This window comes from Nanorana parkeri, unplaced genomic scaffold, assembly GCF_000935625.1.
Source record: "Nanorana parkeri isolate BGI_ZX_2015 unplaced genomic scaffold, ASM93562v1 scaffold900, whole genome shotgun sequence".
Classification (NCBI taxonomy): Eukaryota; Metazoa; Chordata; class Amphibia; order Anura; family Dicroglossidae; genus Nanorana; species Nanorana parkeri.
In genome coordinates, this window is record NW_017307168.1 from 608,252 (window position 1) to 625,618 (window position 17,367).

Below are 17,367 nucleotides of genomic sequence, written 5' to 3' on the forward strand. Positions count from 1 at the left end.
TTGTTCACTGTTTTCAGGGTATTTCTTTATGGGTGACCAGTGCTGAGAAAAAGACCCTTTGTAGGCTGGTATTTCTAATCCCCTCCTGGCAGTGTCATGACAGTAATGATCAGGTGCGGACTGACCATTCGGGCAGTGGGGCACGGACCTAGGGCCCGCGGCCATCAGGGGGCCCGTCACCGACCGCCCCCTCGCCACTGCCTCTCTGCCATCTGTGTCCGGTCAGCCCGTCCGCGTGAGATGCAGCTCTGTAATCGGCGACTGCTTGCTCCTCAAAGGTGTCCACGGCAGGTCCCCAGCGGGCGGCCCTCTACAATGCCTGATTAGCGGCCAGGATCGCATACGAGGCCATCCGGGCTGGCTGGATCAGGCATTGTAGAGGGCCGCCCGCTGGGGACTCCTAAGGACCCCCCTGAGCGGCCAGCCATGTTCACGGCTCCGCACACGCCGTACCTCCTCCCCGCCTCACGCTCGCCATTGCCAGACCTGCCCACCCGCATCCACATGCCGCACCTTCTCCCCGTCTGACGCTCGCCGCTGCCAGACCCGCCGGCATCCACGTTCCACACGCCGCACCTCCTCCCCGTCTCACGCTCACTGCCCGCACAGCTGCTCCAGATCTTGTCTGCTCCAGTTTTGATAAATTCCCCTCAATGTATGTATAATGTATTCCTATATAGCTGGTGGTATTCTGCATTGCTGTATAATGTATTGCTGGGATTTATAGTTCTATATAGCTGGTGGTATTATTCTACATTGTTGTTGTGCTGAGATTTGTAGTCTCTCTACAACTTGGAGTTAGTGGCAGAACTACAAGGGTCGCAGAAGTCGTACACACGCACAGCACTGAGGAGGCATCCCTCCACTACCAGCGTGCTTTAATTTTCCTCAACCGATACATTTCTCTGCCACTTCTCTTCCAGGTGCGCATGTCATAAGGAAAGGGGGTCATGAAAACAGCTGATTCGGATGACTCGGCCCCACAGGAAGTGACACAGTCGAGAAAATTTATAGGATCGAGAAAAATTATAGAACACTGACTTTGACACTGTCCGGCCCCTCCCACTAACCTCCCACAGCTCACTGCCAGAAGGATGAACAGCCAGCGGGGGTCTACAGTGGGTGAGAGTGCTTAAGTAGTGGACATGGAGCGGAGTAAGGCTAGAACCAGGTAGGGAGCCCAGTGGGAGGAGAGCACCATCCCCCAGTCGTCCCTTTCATGGACTTACTAGTGACTCCTCACCCGACCGTTCACACTACCATTACATGGATGGCAAAAGTGGCAGGCAGGGGTGGGGGAAGAGGCAGAGCGGGAGGGGGGCCAAGTTGCTGCACCATGGGCCTCTGGGTTGTACTTGCCCCTTTGCTAAAAGTTGCCAGTAAGCCCATGCTGTATTCCTCACCTGCCGGGCGCCAATAGCTGATTTAATTGTGGATGGCATCGGTGCCCGACGGTTGCGGTATTCAGGATTGTGGTCGGCGTTGGACTACATGTCACAACCGCGGGGCGCAGATGCCATCCGCAAATAAATCAGCTCTCTAGTACCAAACTAGTACCGTAGATGTGGCTGTGTTAAAGTGGCAGTGCCCCCCGCCTCCCGGGTCCAACAGACACTACAAACAGATCATATAGGGGAAATATCCAAACAATGATAACTGTCTCAGAGAGGATTTCCTCTCACTTTCTGTTGTAGCTATAGGACAGGTAGTAAATGTAAATGACATGCATATTGCCAAAAAAACATTACAGGGGTAATGTATATGGTGCATGGTAACACACACATAGTTGTGAATAGACCAATATATTTGATAGATGTGAACTATACACATAGGAAAGAATGAGGTCTCTACTTAACCTCTTGCCGTCCGCCCGTAGTAAAAAAACGGACGGACGGCAATGTCATGGCTTTTTCCCATAGTTCTCCTAAGGGTCACGGGACAGTTTCATTGTCACAGGTCGGCTCAGATTATGAGGCTAAGTGAAAATCACTCGCCTCATAATTCTCCTTTAAAATGTATCTGCATGCAGCAAACGTTTTGCTGCATGGAAACTAACAAGTGTAAATAGGCCCTCAAGGAATACTATAGTGAGGAAGTTTGAAGGCTGCTACAAATGACTTCACCTTCCTTCTGATACTAGTTTCCTGGCTATCGTGCTAATTCTATTTTTTCAGTACTAAGTCACTGATTGGGAGCAAATATGAAGGTTTTGGAGTTCTGACTTTATTCTGCCCATCTATACTTGCGTATCTTCTCCAGATCAGTGTCTCAAATTACTGAAGCCAGAAACAGCATGACAACTAGCCTTTCTTGAATGATGTTAACATGGCAGCTTGTGTATTTTATGCAGATGAAGGTACACACAATATATGTGTGTGTGTGTGTGTGTGCCCATACACCTGCAGATGTGCTGGCCACGCCTTTTACTTCTCCTTGGTGGGTGGCCTGATTTGCTGTATATGATGCTGACCATAGTGATGGTAAAATCTGACAGATATAGTTGTTTCAGGCAAGTGCCAACCATCCATTTTGTGCAGAGGTCAAAATAAACAGTATATTGCAGAAGCACATACAGGGAGCTGTTTTCCTTGTATGATCCCATGTTCCATCTTACCTGCATGACATCTGAGCAAAACACTACTGAATGGAAATGTCACCATAAGCCAAAAATCACGACAGTTAGTGGCATAAAGGTCTACATTTAAACCTTCTTTGCTGATTCTATGCATATTTAAGGGATTCATTATTAGTATCTCCCATGCCTTCTTTCCATTTTATCTTTTTATAATTGTTTTTTTTTTAAATCTTTTTATAATTCTTATTGTGGTTCCTGTTTGCAGATACTTTGATGGCCCTGATCACACCCAGAGTAACCCTAGAAGCATCATATATAGAAATGTGACTGATGGATATAAGGGCTGTATTATAATCATAATGTCTGTATTTACAGGCATTATAGCGATAGTAAACTGTTTACCCTTTTTATTAAAATTATTTACAAAGCCACTTTCCTTGGTACCTCATTATTGCAGGATGCTATAAAAGAACGAGCAATAAAAGAACGAGCAAACATGTAAGATCTTTAAAGTTGCTTTTATCAGTAAATAGAAAATTAATTGTTCTGAATAAACCTGGAAGAAATACTGGATCTCACTGATGGATAAAATTGAATATAGAGTCTGTAAGGGATTGGGGAATAACAGATGTTTCTTTTATGCTAGTCCCTTTTTAAATTTGGCCTGTAGTGGAATGTAATTTGGTTTCCTGCATTTGACACATACCATTATGCTCTGATAGAAATGTCATACTATAGCTTGTAAATTGAAGTGTTTAGGGTAGAAGCTAATGTAAACCATTCAGTCTCCACATGGATGACTTGCTTTCAGAGTAGTTTCATTGATCATCTACAGTAATCCCAAGAAATTGAGTCTGGCCAGAAGCTTTCTGTGTTTGTATATGTCAGTAGGTGGGAATAAGGAAAGATGCGGTTGCCAAATTTCCGAAGAAATAAAGCATAACTTCCATATTGAATACAGAATTACATTAAATTTAAACTGAGAGGATACTTCATTTTTTCAATGATTTTGGCACTGCTTAAGATTTAATGCACAACATTTTTGAAGGGTCAGCCCATCAAGAACTGATTTTGGAAAATGCTAAAGAGTAAAATTCCCTCTAGGGAGCTGTGGTGATCTCTACATTTGAGTACTCAAGTTTGCACATCTGTAGTAGCAATTACAGTATATGTGGCTTCAACTGCATCTGATGCATTTTTATTAATTCTAGAATGCAAAAAGAGAAGCAGCGACAGGTGCAAACATCTGTTTCGGTGCAGGAGAAATGAGAATTTAAGATGGTCAGAAAGAAAGCAGAGCACTGCTAATGAAAGAGCCTACCAGAATCCCTAAAATATTACTTTTAGGTTTTTGCTTTAAACATTTAATTCTAACATCATATATTTTGAGATAAGGGTACCTTAACCACCTCAGGGCCGGCCGTTGTAAAAAAACGGCCGGCCGCGAGGTGTATAGATTTGAGCAGGCGTCTTTAGACGCCCACTCAGTCACGCCCACCTGTGCGAGCCGCAGGGCGCGCGCGCGAAACAATGGCGATTTAAAAACAGGCACCGATGCCTGTTAACATACAAGCGATCCACCGGCTATAAACCCCGTGGATCGCTTGTATGAGCTGCTGGCCCGTGTCCCCCCCCTCCCTACGCGGCCCCCCCTCCCGCTAGTGCGAGCCCGGGACCACCATATGGCCTCTGTCACAGGGGATCAGAGGGAGCTTGGTACACGAGCTCCCTCCGGTCCTCTCTCTGCTGCCAGAATGCGGAAGTGATATATATTACATCACTTCCGCATTTTTAGCCCCCCTATGTGATAGCAAAAAAAAGTTAAGTGGGGAAAAAAAATGCAAATAGGAAAAAAAATTAAAGTTTCCAAAATAAAATTTAACTCGCACATAAAAAAGAATTAAAAAAAACTAACATGCGCCAGGTGCGCATACCTGCGAAAACGATGATTGCACCCATTATGCCGCACATGTTACATATTGCCGCGAACGTCGCAGTGAGAGCAATCATTTTAGGGCCATCAATCACTGATAACACTAAACTGATGAGCGGTAAAAGCTTTTAAAGCGTCGCCTATAGTCAATTTTGGGTATTGTAGTTTTTTGCGATTTCGCGGGTGCGCGCAATTTTTAAGCATGACATGTTTGGTGTCTATTTACCCGACATGACCCCGACTTTTATATTTTACCCAAAAATTGGGTAATAATAATTGTTTCCTAACATAATGTAAAAAACACTTTTTTTTCTAAATTTTCTGTAAATTTTCTGAAATATAGAAAAAAAAACCCCAGTGGTGAATAAATATCACCAAAAGAAAGCTCTATCTGTCCCCAAAAAATGGTATAAAATTCATTTCAGTACAGCGTTGCATGACGGAATAAACATCAGTCAAAGTACTGCAGCGCTAAATACTGAAAAATGGCCTGGCCAGGAAGGGGGTCTAAACACCTGGTCTTGAAGTATTGGGAGCAGATCTATTCTAAATAAGTCATTGTGCACAACATTGTACATCACAGCCATTTATGTGTCTCTGTGATTCTAAAGGCAGCCCTACACATTAGAGAGTGATTGAATCTATGGGCATGATCCAACTGTCCCCAGGCATCTGAAACTTTCAGCCCCACCATTAACAGGAGGTTGTTCACATGACTACCTTTCTTCAGCATTTTAAAAGGTGCAATAGTGTGCTATAGAAACCTCTGCTGACAGCTAATTAGAGGGGGAAAAAATAGTGATCACACAAGTCTTTCCAATTGTCTGTTTACTTCTTCCCCAACAAGCCTCAGCTGGCAATGTTATGATCTAATCAGCCTATAAAGAGCTTCTGGTCCAAGAGTGGATGCTGTCATATAGGGGTTAATTTAATTAAGGGAAACAGGCTGTTCGCTTTGCAAGTTCACCCTTAAGGTGCCCATACACGTTACAACCATCGCACGACTTTCATCGTGCGATGGTTGTAATGTAATAAAAAATTTGTACGATCTGCCCATCTTGGACAGGCAGATCGTACTTGCGATCACGTAAGCCCTCCGATGATTGCAGTGCTGAGCGGGCAGTGTGCGGCCCGTTCGGCATTTGTCTGCCAAGAACGCCACTAACCCGTACGATAATCGGCAGGTGTATGGGCACCTTAAGTCTATTGAAGGAGGTGAAGCTCTGTTCACTTACATCAACCAATCATGTGCAAGCAAAAATACTTATTTTTTTTATTCTCTTTCCACATGATTGGGTATTTTGTTTGCAAAGTGAAATTTCACCACATTCACTACGCTATAGGAAACTTCCTCAGCATTGTTCAAATTATCTTGCATAGTAAACAGCCTATATAACTTAAGTAAATTAACCCCATAATGTCTTTGGCCATGTTAAGGATCCCATAACATCTAACTACAAGTTGGAAAATATTGTTGCATGCTTTGTGAATAAACAATTGAGGCAGGGCTAACTCATTTATAAAGTTGGAGAATTTAATAGACCATGACCTGGAAAAAAAAAGGCAGTATATACTTTACTATTCCAGCTTCCAAGCACTATTCAGTTTTCATTTTAGTGGACCTTTTTCTTTAATATTTTTTTTTTAAATAATTAATTACTAGCTCACTCTGCCACTCTGCCAGCTAAATGTAATTTTGATAAAGCGTGTCTCTGTTTGTGTCTCTGTTTTCTGGTTTTCTATACTTTGCCCACCACTTTCTGATTGGCAGGATAAGGGATACTAACTTCCAAGAATTCTAAAAATTGAGCCCATGTGTTTTTTTAAGAGACAGTATGTGCATTGTGTTTCCAACTCTTTTGAAATGTATGTCTTAAATCTCAGGTGCTGCAGACTGGACCTCTTGGTTTAATGTAGACCACCCAGGAGGTGATGGAGATTATGAATTCATAGAGGCCATCCGCTTCTATTACCCACATGGCTTGTGCCCCAGACCTGTTGCCATTGAAGCTAGAACAACAGAATGGGCTACCCCAAAGGAGACAAAGGAAGTTGTGCACTCTGATCTAGATAAAGGTTTCTGGTGCATCAACAAAGAGCAACAGAAAGGTTACAACTGCTCTAACTACCTTATTCGGTTTCAGTGCCCACGTGGTAAGTAGATAACCTAGAATACTCACTTATCCATTTTCATCACTATATAGCCATTAGTATGAGTAGCGCAACTAATGAGAGATGTCAATACACTATATATATATACACATGTATATTATTATTTTATTCAAGATAAAATGTAAAGTAATTTTTTTTGTTTTAAATAGAGTGTGAAAGGGTTTAGGTGCTGCTATTCACTACTCATGAATAGCAAATCAGTTTTAAAAGCAGGCAAATTGGAAAACTACAGAATTGTCAGTGTTTAAATTCTCTTGAATTATTTTACATGCCATAGAATTATTGAATCATGGTTTTATGGATTTCCTAAAACGTGCCATATAATTCTTGATGTATAATGTCTATGGCCATGAAGTCTTTATTTATAAATAACCTATAAATATGAGTACTGTCCATGAATCATCGGAAATAAAGACATAAAGAGAAAAATAAAATATACGTGTAAGAACCAAATCAGACCATGCAGGTGAAAAATAAATGAAGTTTTTTACAGGCCTAAGAATAACTTTTGCATGCAACATGATGCATATGTGCTGTACCAATTAACATCATACGATTTACATAAACATTGTGCACTAATATCACTTTGTACCATGGCAGATCTGCTGTACTGGTCACACTGGACTCCATGGAGTACCTGCTCTTCATCAAGCTGTGGAGAAATGGGAATCCAGATAAGACGACGCTCTTGCATCACGATGCAGCCTGCAGTTACACTGATCCTGGAAAAATGCTTGGGTGAAGCTACAGAGCGAAGAATCTGTGTGTCTTCCTCGTGTGGTGAGAGTCATGAGGACTAAGAAAGTGAAATGATCCAGAGAATTTAAATATGCTGTTCAGCCATAACATTGTGACCACCCTCCTAATATTGAGTGGCCTCCCTCCTAACCCTCCTAATTTTGCTGCCAAAAATGGCCCTGACTTGTCGAGGCAAGGACTCCACTAGAACTCTGAAGTTATGCTGTGGTATTTGGCACATTATCCTGCTGAGAGATGCCACTGCCATCAGGGAATACTGTTTCCATGAAGGAGTGTACTTGGTCAGCAACAATCTTTAAGTAGGTGGTACGTGTCAAAGTAACATCCACATGAATGGCAGGACCCAACATTTCCCAACAGAACATTGTTTAAAGCATGATTTCCTCTGCCAGCTTGCCTTCTTCCTATAGTGCCCGTTGCCACCAAGTGTTGCTGCAGGTCTTTTGCATTATCAGGAAATCCTAGGAGAAACCATCATGCAGTCTGTGAGGAAGCTGAAGCTTGGGCGTCATTGGATCTTACAAAAGGACAATGATCCCAAGCATACCTTAAATTTCACCAAGGCTTGGTTGCAGAAAAAGTCCAAGAAGATTCTACAATGGCCATCATAGTCACCTGACTTAAACCCCATAGAAAATCTCTGGTGGGATTTGAAGAAGGTGGTTGCAGCATGCAAACCCAAGAATGTTAGTAAACTGGAAGACATTGCTCATGAGCAATGGGCTGACATGCCTCAGTAACAATGCCAGAAGCTGGTGTCTGGCTATGCATCTCATTTGGAGCTGGTCAAAACAGCAAAATATGCTCTACTAAGTACGAAAGATGCTTGCCATGAAGGGGTTGAATACTTTTGAGATTGCAGAAGGCATTAAAAGTTGCAATTTTAATTGAATTTGGGGAAACCTTTGAAACATTTGATGTGTTTGCCTATTTCAATTGCTTTTGTTTGATATGTTCATTGCAAGCAGCTGAAAGTCTGCAAATTTTGCCAATACACCTGATTTCCAATGGGGGTTGAATCATTTTGAATACAACTGTATTTGTAATACTGTATAATATTCCACCTTTTTCACAGGGAGATGGTCTTCTTGGAGTGTTTGGACACCCTGTACAAAGACTTGTGGAGGAGGAAAAAGTGTGAGGCGCCGTATCTGTTCCAGTAAGACAGCTTCTTGTTCAGGGCGTTCCTTTCAAATTCAGATGTGTGGGAAAACTCCTTGTAAAGGTGAGGAAATGTGACAGAGAGCAACCTTAATTTTAAGTAGTAACAAAAACAATGGCAGAAGTTGAAAGCCTCTCAACAGAATGTGGGGCTCTTACAATGTTTACTGCACCCCGTACTGGTCTTTGAAATAAAAGAGACTGCATCCATTCAGAAGATATGTGCAATAAAATTGGCCACGGAAGTATTTGAACACAGGCATTTAACGGTGCATTAATAATGCCCGTAGCTCTTCCCTAGTGATTAGCTTCAAAGTTTGTCAAATAAAAACTGCATTGAAGGTTACATACACTTTACTACTACACCAGCTGTAGGTCAAAATGGATCAAAAGGGAATGCTGCCTTTGTGTCCACCTGATAAATAATCATACATCCCTGCTTGTGCAGTAACATTGCTGCACATAAAAGTAAACATTTAGAAAGTAGAAGCCCCATCTCTGACATCCAAACCTCTTCATCCCAGTCGGGGTTTATTTTTCTGAACACCAAATCCACTACCTCCCACTTTCGGGGAATCTGAGAAATCTGTCTCACCAAAATTATGAAGTTTGTATATTCATGGGTTATAAATAAGTATCCGTATCCACATTGCTGAGATATCATTAATCATTTTTGGAGCAATAGCAAGGAAATGGAAGATAGTATCTGATTGCATGCTGTGGGTAAACATACACAGTTTTTTTCTCTTCCATTTATTTTAGTATGCACGTTTTATAATGTAATTCTTGTAAATGAAGCTACCCAAACAAAATACAATGTGATTGTTGGATCTACCTGCTGACAGGATATAGGTAAAATTAATTGTTTAGATAGGTTCTCACACTACATAGATGTTGTATCTGTAAAAAAATAAGTCAAGGCAACTGACTGGACTTGCTGTATTTTTCTTGAAGACATTTCAATGGACATCCGACCAGCTTTCTCAATTCATATATACCATGACCTGGATGAATGAGAACCTTCACAGACATACATAGATGTTGGTAAATCTAAAGGAGATTACACAGAGATTGTACAATCACATAAAAAGTGTGTCCATACATTCTTAGATTCCCCTGCATTTGATCTGTTAGAGAAGTGAAATTTGGAAAGAACTATTCAATGTGAGGACCCACCTAAACATTCCATCCAAATGTTATCTAATAAGGTAGGTCCTTGCACTAGTACAAAGTTTTGCTGCTTTAGCAGATCAAAATGACTTAAATTTTAACAGAAATGTTGCCAGTCTTAACTTCTGCAAGTTACAAGCTAAATCCCTTTGTTTTTTTTCTTTAACAGAGAACTCTGAATTGTTGTGCACTGGGTGTCGTTGCAGCAACTATACTTTGTTGGGTAAAATACAGAGCATGCACGGCTTTGTCCTTTACAATGCCAAGGTATTTATGAATAAGAAGATCCTAGGAGCAACAGACCAACATGGCTTGTTTACTTTAAAAGGAGTATGTATGGATTCTCCCTCAAACATCACTGTAAAGATGGATGGATTCTCCTCAGTAACTTTGCAAAGCATGAGGAAAGAACCTAATGTTTCCTATTTTGAAGCTTCTTTGAAGAAATTAGGTATGTCAGTCATGAATAGAGATACATTTAATAACACTTTGGCTATTCAATAAGGCCATGCAAACCCATAACAACCAGATACCGTTAAGAGTTACTTAAATTAAATGTATGAAAGATTATTTCTGCTTTTGTTGCTATAAGTCACTTTACTTCCTTTATTGGATAAATCTGTTGAAAGTTATTTATTATGTTGAATGCCATATTTGAGTTGAGTTTAACCAATTCACATCAATGCTTACAATATATAGACTGCCAGTAAACATCAAATTATTATTGACCATTCCAGATGGTGACTGGATCAGGAAACAACCAAATGTCTATATGTACCCAGCATCCTCTACAGAAACTCCATGTCTTAAAAGATACCTGCAGCCAATACCTGTTTTGGATAGAGGGATGGGTTACAACCTTGATTATCTCTGGGTGTGGATCTGCGTGGATCTGTTAAATTTCTATGCTCCAGTTCCTGCAAAGAATATATTTTTAAATTCAAGACAGTTATGTTGATGTACTAAACAAGTAATGCATGTTCAATTTTCAAAGTAAATTTTCACTTAGCTTAGAGAATTAACCTAAGTTGATTGTTAAAGTCAGCACAGCTTCACCTCATTCACTAAGCTAAGTGAAAATTGACTGTGCAAAGTGAACTTGCGGTATTCCTTAAATGGTTGGATGTCCTTGAGTGAAAATGTGTGTTTTGCGCTCATAATTTTAACTTTATAGATAGGGCATTTGAAGATCCAGGCAATTCAGCAAAAGACAGAGAGAATAGAAGCCCCTTTAGGCCATCTTTTTAGCTTTCTACTATAAAATGGTGAATTACTTTGTACTGAGTAAATGGGAAAGGGCTTCAAAGGCCTAATAACGGACATTCTCAGCTGAAAATATAGGATAATGACAGACTTTTACAATGAAATTCCATAATGGTAGAGGTTGAAAAAAAGATGCAAGTCCGCAGAGGAAGGCAGAAAAACCCTCAAAGCATGATTTAATTTGCTCCGGAGCAAAAACATTCCTTCCTGATCCCAAGACAATCGGATATTGCCTGGATCAACAATCTCTGGTGTATTTTTACTGATAAAATGTTAAAGAAGAACATTCACTACCGCAGGACCGGGGATCAGGTAAGTATGTATGTATGTGTATATATATATATATATATAGTTTATTTTTCTTTATATTTTGTACAGTAATATATTACAGTACAGTATTGTAATCATTTTTATATGAATATTTTGGGGTTATGGAACGAATCATCTAAATTTCCATTATTCCCTATGGGGAAATTCGCTTTGATATACAAGCGCTTTGGATTACAAGCATGCTTCCGGAACGAATTATGCTCGTAAACCAAGGTATTACTGTATATATATACACACACACACGCACACACACATACAGGGCCCGATTTACTCTCTCTGCTGCCTGGCCCCAAGGCCAGTTTCTTCAATGCGCCCCCTAACATGGACAATCGCAGACCTGCAGGCTGCATACAAGTGATCTAGGCAACGTTGCTGAGATCACATATACAAAACAAGTGGCGGCTTCCCCACTGTACATTTAGCTCTGCTTGCCCAATGCAGGGCTAAATGTAGAAAACAACTACCCGCCCGGCACTGCATGTCCCGGGCATCGGGAGATACCCGTGCTGCCCCTCTACTCCCTGCTGCCCCAAGGCCTTGCTGGCCTTGCGGGAAATCCGGCCCTGTATATGAATATATTTTCTTTTTAACCTAGACCAAAACAGCCGCTTAATCCTTGCACTGTGGGGGTAGCCCCACTGCAAGGGTTAATTTTTGTAACTGTTTGGAGTTCTTTAATATCTAGTTATATTCTGCTCATTTATGAATACATCCAGATGTTTAAAACAATTAGCTTGGCTAGCTTTAACTAGTTCCTGAGTTCCCCTAAACAGATAATATTATTGATGATATTCAATAGAAAACATGAATCACAGCTGCTTTACCTATGTTACAGTACTTATAACAATTTGTTTCTCTTTTTTCCAGAAAAACCATACATGGTACAAAATCCCTACTCAAAAATCAGAAGAATAGGGCACAAAGTGACCCTGTGCTGTGAAGCAACTGGAAATCCAATTCCCACTAAATACTACTGGTAAGAATAAAATGTACTTGTTAAATTGCTGCAGAACAGTTGTAGTGGGAACACTGCTTAATAGCGCAAATATAAAGTATGCCTATAACAGCAAATTATGTTTCATAATTATTACAAAAACAGACATAGAAGAGAAAGCAAAAATTAACCTGCATCCCATGGAAGACTGCAGGGGATAAAAACAAGCCACAAAAAAATGGGTGCCAGCAGCTGTCAACTAGGGGATCTGAATGTAATATATACATTCTTGAAATATCTATTCTATTAGCAATTCCACCTGAGTCATATAATAGGAGAGGTTTTATTACCCCAGGGTATAATGCCTAGGAATTCAAGTGATAATATATTGAAAATCTGAGGACACAATTAGACTTCGTCCATATTTTGCCCATATCTGACTTACCACTTGAATTCTGAAGTATTATACCTTGCGGTAATAAAATATCTCCTATTATATTACTAAGGTATAATTGCTGGAACACATATTTCAAAGATGTATATATTACTTTCCGTTCCCCTAGTTAAAGGCTGCTGGCACCCAATTCTGTGCAGCTTGTTTTTACCACCTGCAGTCTCCCATGGAATGCAGATTACCCTTGGTATGACACCACATGTTTGTGATGTACTCCTATAACTACCCTGTTTCCCTGAAAATAAGACCTACCCCGAAAATAAGACCTAGTACTATTTATGGGAATTGCTCAAATATAAGACCTACCCCGAAAATAAGACCTAGTTGTGACCATTACTAGGGCCGGTGGTGGCTTAAGGGGGAACTTGAAGAGCCGCGGGAGAGGCAGGAGAGAATCAGCGGTGTCAACGAAGCCAGTGCTAGAGGAAGCGAGGCGGCACCGGAGGGAGCAGAGCCGCATAAGCCAATGTCTGCTCTATAGCGCCGGTTCCTGTCACAGGCGGAGTGATACCAAATGCACTCTGCCTGTGAGGTATGATAGTGAAAGTGCGCTTTGCTCATTCTGGCCAGCAATTGGTTACCATATTGCTCTTGAAAAGGTACGCACCCCTGATTGACCTGATCACCATATGTATATTCATATACATGAATAAGTGTGGATTGTTGTACATAAAAAAAATAAAAATAAATAAGACCTACCCCAAAAATAAGACCTAGTGTGTTTTTTGAGCCAAAAAAAAATATAAGACAGTGTCTTATTTTTGGGGAAACACGGTATATATGTGTATGTAGCACTGTAATACAATAACAATCTCATTGTAATATCCCTGTTTTGCGATTGCCCCATATGCTCTGAAGAAGCAGGCATAGCTCTACGAAACACGTCAAAAGTACCACTCTCCTACTACTGAGTTATCAGCATACTCTGGAAAGAGTTAGTACCTTTACAAACTGTAGAAGCTATGCAGTGGATAGAAAATTCAGTAGATATAATATGTAAGATGGTGTATAACCTTGAAAATCCAATCCATGTGAAAGTGTAAAATGTTTTTAAAGGTCTCATTATTCTGTTTGCATATACAAAAAAAATTTGTATTTTTATAAAAAATAATTTTTATTATTGACACCTCAAAAGTACTTTTTGTTTTCTCTTCTATGCACCCCAGGGATGTGGTGTCCCAACCCTGAATAGGCACACATGGCTTATGTCATTATACAAAAACCGGTATTACATTTTTAATAGCAGCTTACTATTGCTGTTTCTCTTAATGCTCACTTCACAACAACATTTGCTATGTAACCAATCCAGTAAAGGTTATTTACTCTTTGCTTCTGTATACCCTCAGTTCACTCCTGGCATCAAGTGAAAATTGCTTGTAATTTGAAATCACAATCTGAAATTCTTCATTCACAGTGAGGCATCCCTTGTAAGATATATTCATGCAAATGAGTCATTGGTGTAACTATATTTGTGACAATTATTTTTGTGATTAATCCACTTACCTAGTGAATATTCTTACTAAATTTACTCAATACACATAGCAGTAACTATTCCTATTTATGTTACTGAACTTTTTGCCTTTCTGTTAAAGGTATGTTAATGGAACATTAATAGACAAACAGAAATTCAAGTATGACAAGAGTTTAATTCTAAGAAACATTCAAGCCGCACACGCTGGAACATATCAGTGCAAAGCCAGCAATGGAGTGGGGGTTATCAGGTCCTCTGTAGCCCATCTGGAGGTTATAGGTAAGTAACCAATTAATATATTGTTATATATTTTCTAACAATGTTAACTTTTTTTGATTATAATATTTTTTGTTCTAGGTAAAAATGAATCCCTCTGTAACAAGTCCCCAGATGAGCATTTGATCAAGTTACCAACTGATTGTTTTCAAAATAAAACTGACTCTTATTACTACAATGTAGGCAAGTGTCCTAACTTGCCATGTGTGGACCACCTAAGCTCAGATCTCCAGTGTAAAGATAAAATTAACTACTGCTGTGGGGTCAAACAGATGAAACTGCAAGAATTGAAGTGTCCTAGATACACTCTCCCAGTTATGGTTGTTGTAGAATGTGGTTGTGCTGAGTGCACCCGACATAAGGTTATGGTTCGTGGACGAGTGACTGCATATGACACCGGGGAGCCACTTCGGTTTGGTCAAATCTTTGTGAGTGGAGAAAACATGGGATTTACTGGCTTTAAAGGGGATTTCACCCTGGAAGTTCCAGAGGGAACTAAAAGATTGGTGGTTACATTTGTGGATCGTCAGGAAAAATTTGTTGAGACTATAAAAGTAATTCCATTTGATCCAAAAGGAAATACTGTCTATCAGGATGTGAAAGTAATGAGAAAAAAAGACCCAATTGATCTAAATCCTACAGTGAGCAATACAATTTCTCTTGGAGAATTCCTTGGCGAGGACCCTATTGGAGAGATTATAATACCACCAAATTCCTTCAGCAGGACTTCTGGAGAATCCTACAGCAGTACCGTTAAGGCCAGTTTAACCTTCTTGGACCCTAGAAACATCAGCACTGCCTCTGCTGCTTCAAGTGATTTAAATTTTGTGAGTAGAGATGGAAATATTTCTCCCCTCAGGACCTATGGAATGTTTCATTTGGACTTCAGGGAGGACAGTACTAATTCCTTGCTTCAGACTGGTAAAGTGGAGGTGAGATTGAATGCAGAACAAATTAAGATGCCTCAACATGTCAAAGAAATGAAACTCTGGTCATTAAACCCACAGACAGGTCTTTGGGAAGAAGAAAGTCATTTTAAGTTGTCAGGTGGAGACAAAAGGAGAAGAAGGGAAGAGAGGTCTTTTTTAATTGGACAATTAGAAATACGGGAGAGAAGGCTTTTTAATTTGGATGTACCAGAGTTTAGGAGATGTTTTGTAAAGGTGCGGGCATTCATGAATGAGAAATTTATGCCTAATGAACAGTTAGAAGGAATAGTAGTGACACTAATAAATCTAGAACCTATGCCAGGATTTTCATCAAACCCTAGAGCATGGGGTAGGTTTGACAGTGTGGTAACAGGGAAAAATGGAGCTTGTCTCCCTGCATTCTGTGATGCTGTGCAACCAGATGCTTATTCTGCCTATGTCAGTGCTACAATGGGTGGTGAAGAACTTGAAGCCGCTCCATCTTCTCCTAAACTTAATCCCAATGTAATTGGAGTGACTCAGCCCTATTTATCTAAACTGAATTATCAACGAACTGATCATGAAGATTTTGCTGGTAAAAAGACAGCTTTTAAAATTAACCTGGCCAAGCCAAACCCAAACAATTTTGCAGAAACCCATGGCCCCATATATGCTTACAGAAACTTACGAGGTTGTGAGGAGGCTTCTATGTCGGACAACTACTTTCGATTTTTTAGAGTAGAAGAGGATAAATATGAGTATAATGTTGTACCATTTGATGAGACAGACTTGACCTCATGGATTGGTAGCTACCTATCCTGGTGGCCAAACCCACAAGAGTTTCGTGCTTGTTACATAAAGATTGGAATACAGGGACCACAAGAATACATGATTAGAACACGAAATATTGGAGGGACTCACACCCACACAGTAGGTCAGCTATATGGATTTAGAGACACCCGGAGTGTAAGGGACCTGGAAGTGAAAGGCAGTTCAGCAGCCTGTCTAGAATTCAAGTGTAGTGGAATGCTGTTTGACCAAAATTTAGTAGACCGAACTTTGGTCATTGTAACACCCCAAGGAAGCTGTCGTGTTACAAAGGTCAACAGACTTATAGAAGAATATCTCAGACGCCATCCACCACTTGCACCAGGAAACAATACTGACACATTTAATATGTTGGCTCCAGTTGACCCACTAGGGCACAACTATGGAATTTACACAGTTACTGACCAAAACCCAAGGCTTGCAAAAGAAATTGCCATTGGCAGATGTTTTGATGGTACCTCTGATGGTTTCTCTAGGGAGATGAAATCCCAAGTAGGTATTGCTGTCACTTTTAGTTGCCAAGAGAAAGCAATCACACGCGAAAGCTTCTTTCAGCGCTTGCTAAACAATCCAAGTGAAACACTGCGTGAGGTCCGCCGCAGCATGCAGGAAAATGAACAAAGAGGGACACCTGCACGTGTTGTCCCTTATCCTGCTCTTCAATCTCCAGTTTCTAGCCAATCCAAGAAGAATTCTGCCAGTCAGAGAAGAAGACAATGATGCAATCAACATAAATTTATCTTCGCAATGCTGAGACTGAGTTAAGGTTTTGTGAACTCAAATAAAGTCCCCAGTTACCTCTTATCATAAATGAAGATGCCAGGAAATCCAAAAGTGTACTGTTTAGTTATAGGTGGCTTCGTATAACCTGGGGACTTATGCATCAAGAGCTACCTTTTATGACTCTTTTCAAGTTATATGCCCTGGGAGTAAAAGCACAGCAAATGACCAAGATTTATAACAAACTGTTAACTGGTTTAACTATTCAGCATACAAAAGAACTGAAATCAGTTTTTGCTGTACTGAAACTTTGATTTGGTAATTGCCTTGAAAGAAATCAGAGATAACACAATTTTTTTAATATCCTTTATCTTCAGGACTCTAAAGCAGGTCTGTACTGATATAAAAGTAAC

The 17,367-nt window shown here is 40.4% G+C and overlaps 1 protein-coding gene across 1 annotated transcript; it reads left to right on the plus strand.

The window, feature by feature from the left end:
- The first annotated feature begins 2,325 nt into the window (after positions 1-2,325).
- Positions 2,326-16,954, plus strand: CILP2 (cartilage intermediate layer protein 2). Its single transcript, XM_018565919.1, has 8 exons — positions 2,326-2,356; positions 6,393-6,662; positions 7,281-7,460; positions 8,515-8,664; positions 9,940-10,221; positions 12,231-12,339; positions 14,344-14,501; positions 14,580-16,954. The coding sequence occupies exons 1-8, from the start codon at positions 2,326-2,328 to the stop codon at positions 16,952-16,954; spliced, it is 3,555 nt and encodes a 1,184-aa protein (XP_018421421.1).
- The last annotated feature ends 413 nt before the right edge of the window (positions 16,955-17,367 follow it).

What these genes read in the sequence shown, in the direction of transcription:
- CILP2 (XM_018565919.1), top strand. Translation starts at nt 2,326, where the DNA reads ATGGCAGCTTGTGTATTTTATGCAGATGAAG. An exon ending in TGGGAAAACTCCTTGTAAAG is followed by an intron (nt 8,665 to 9,939) that starts GTGAGGAAATGT and finishes TTTCTTTAACAG; the next exon opens with AGAACTCTGAATTGTTGTGC. An exon ending in AGCTTCTTTGAAGAAATTAG is followed by an intron (nt 10,222 to 12,230) that starts GTATGTCAGTCA and finishes TCTTTTTTCCAG; the next exon opens with AAAAACCATACATGGTACAA.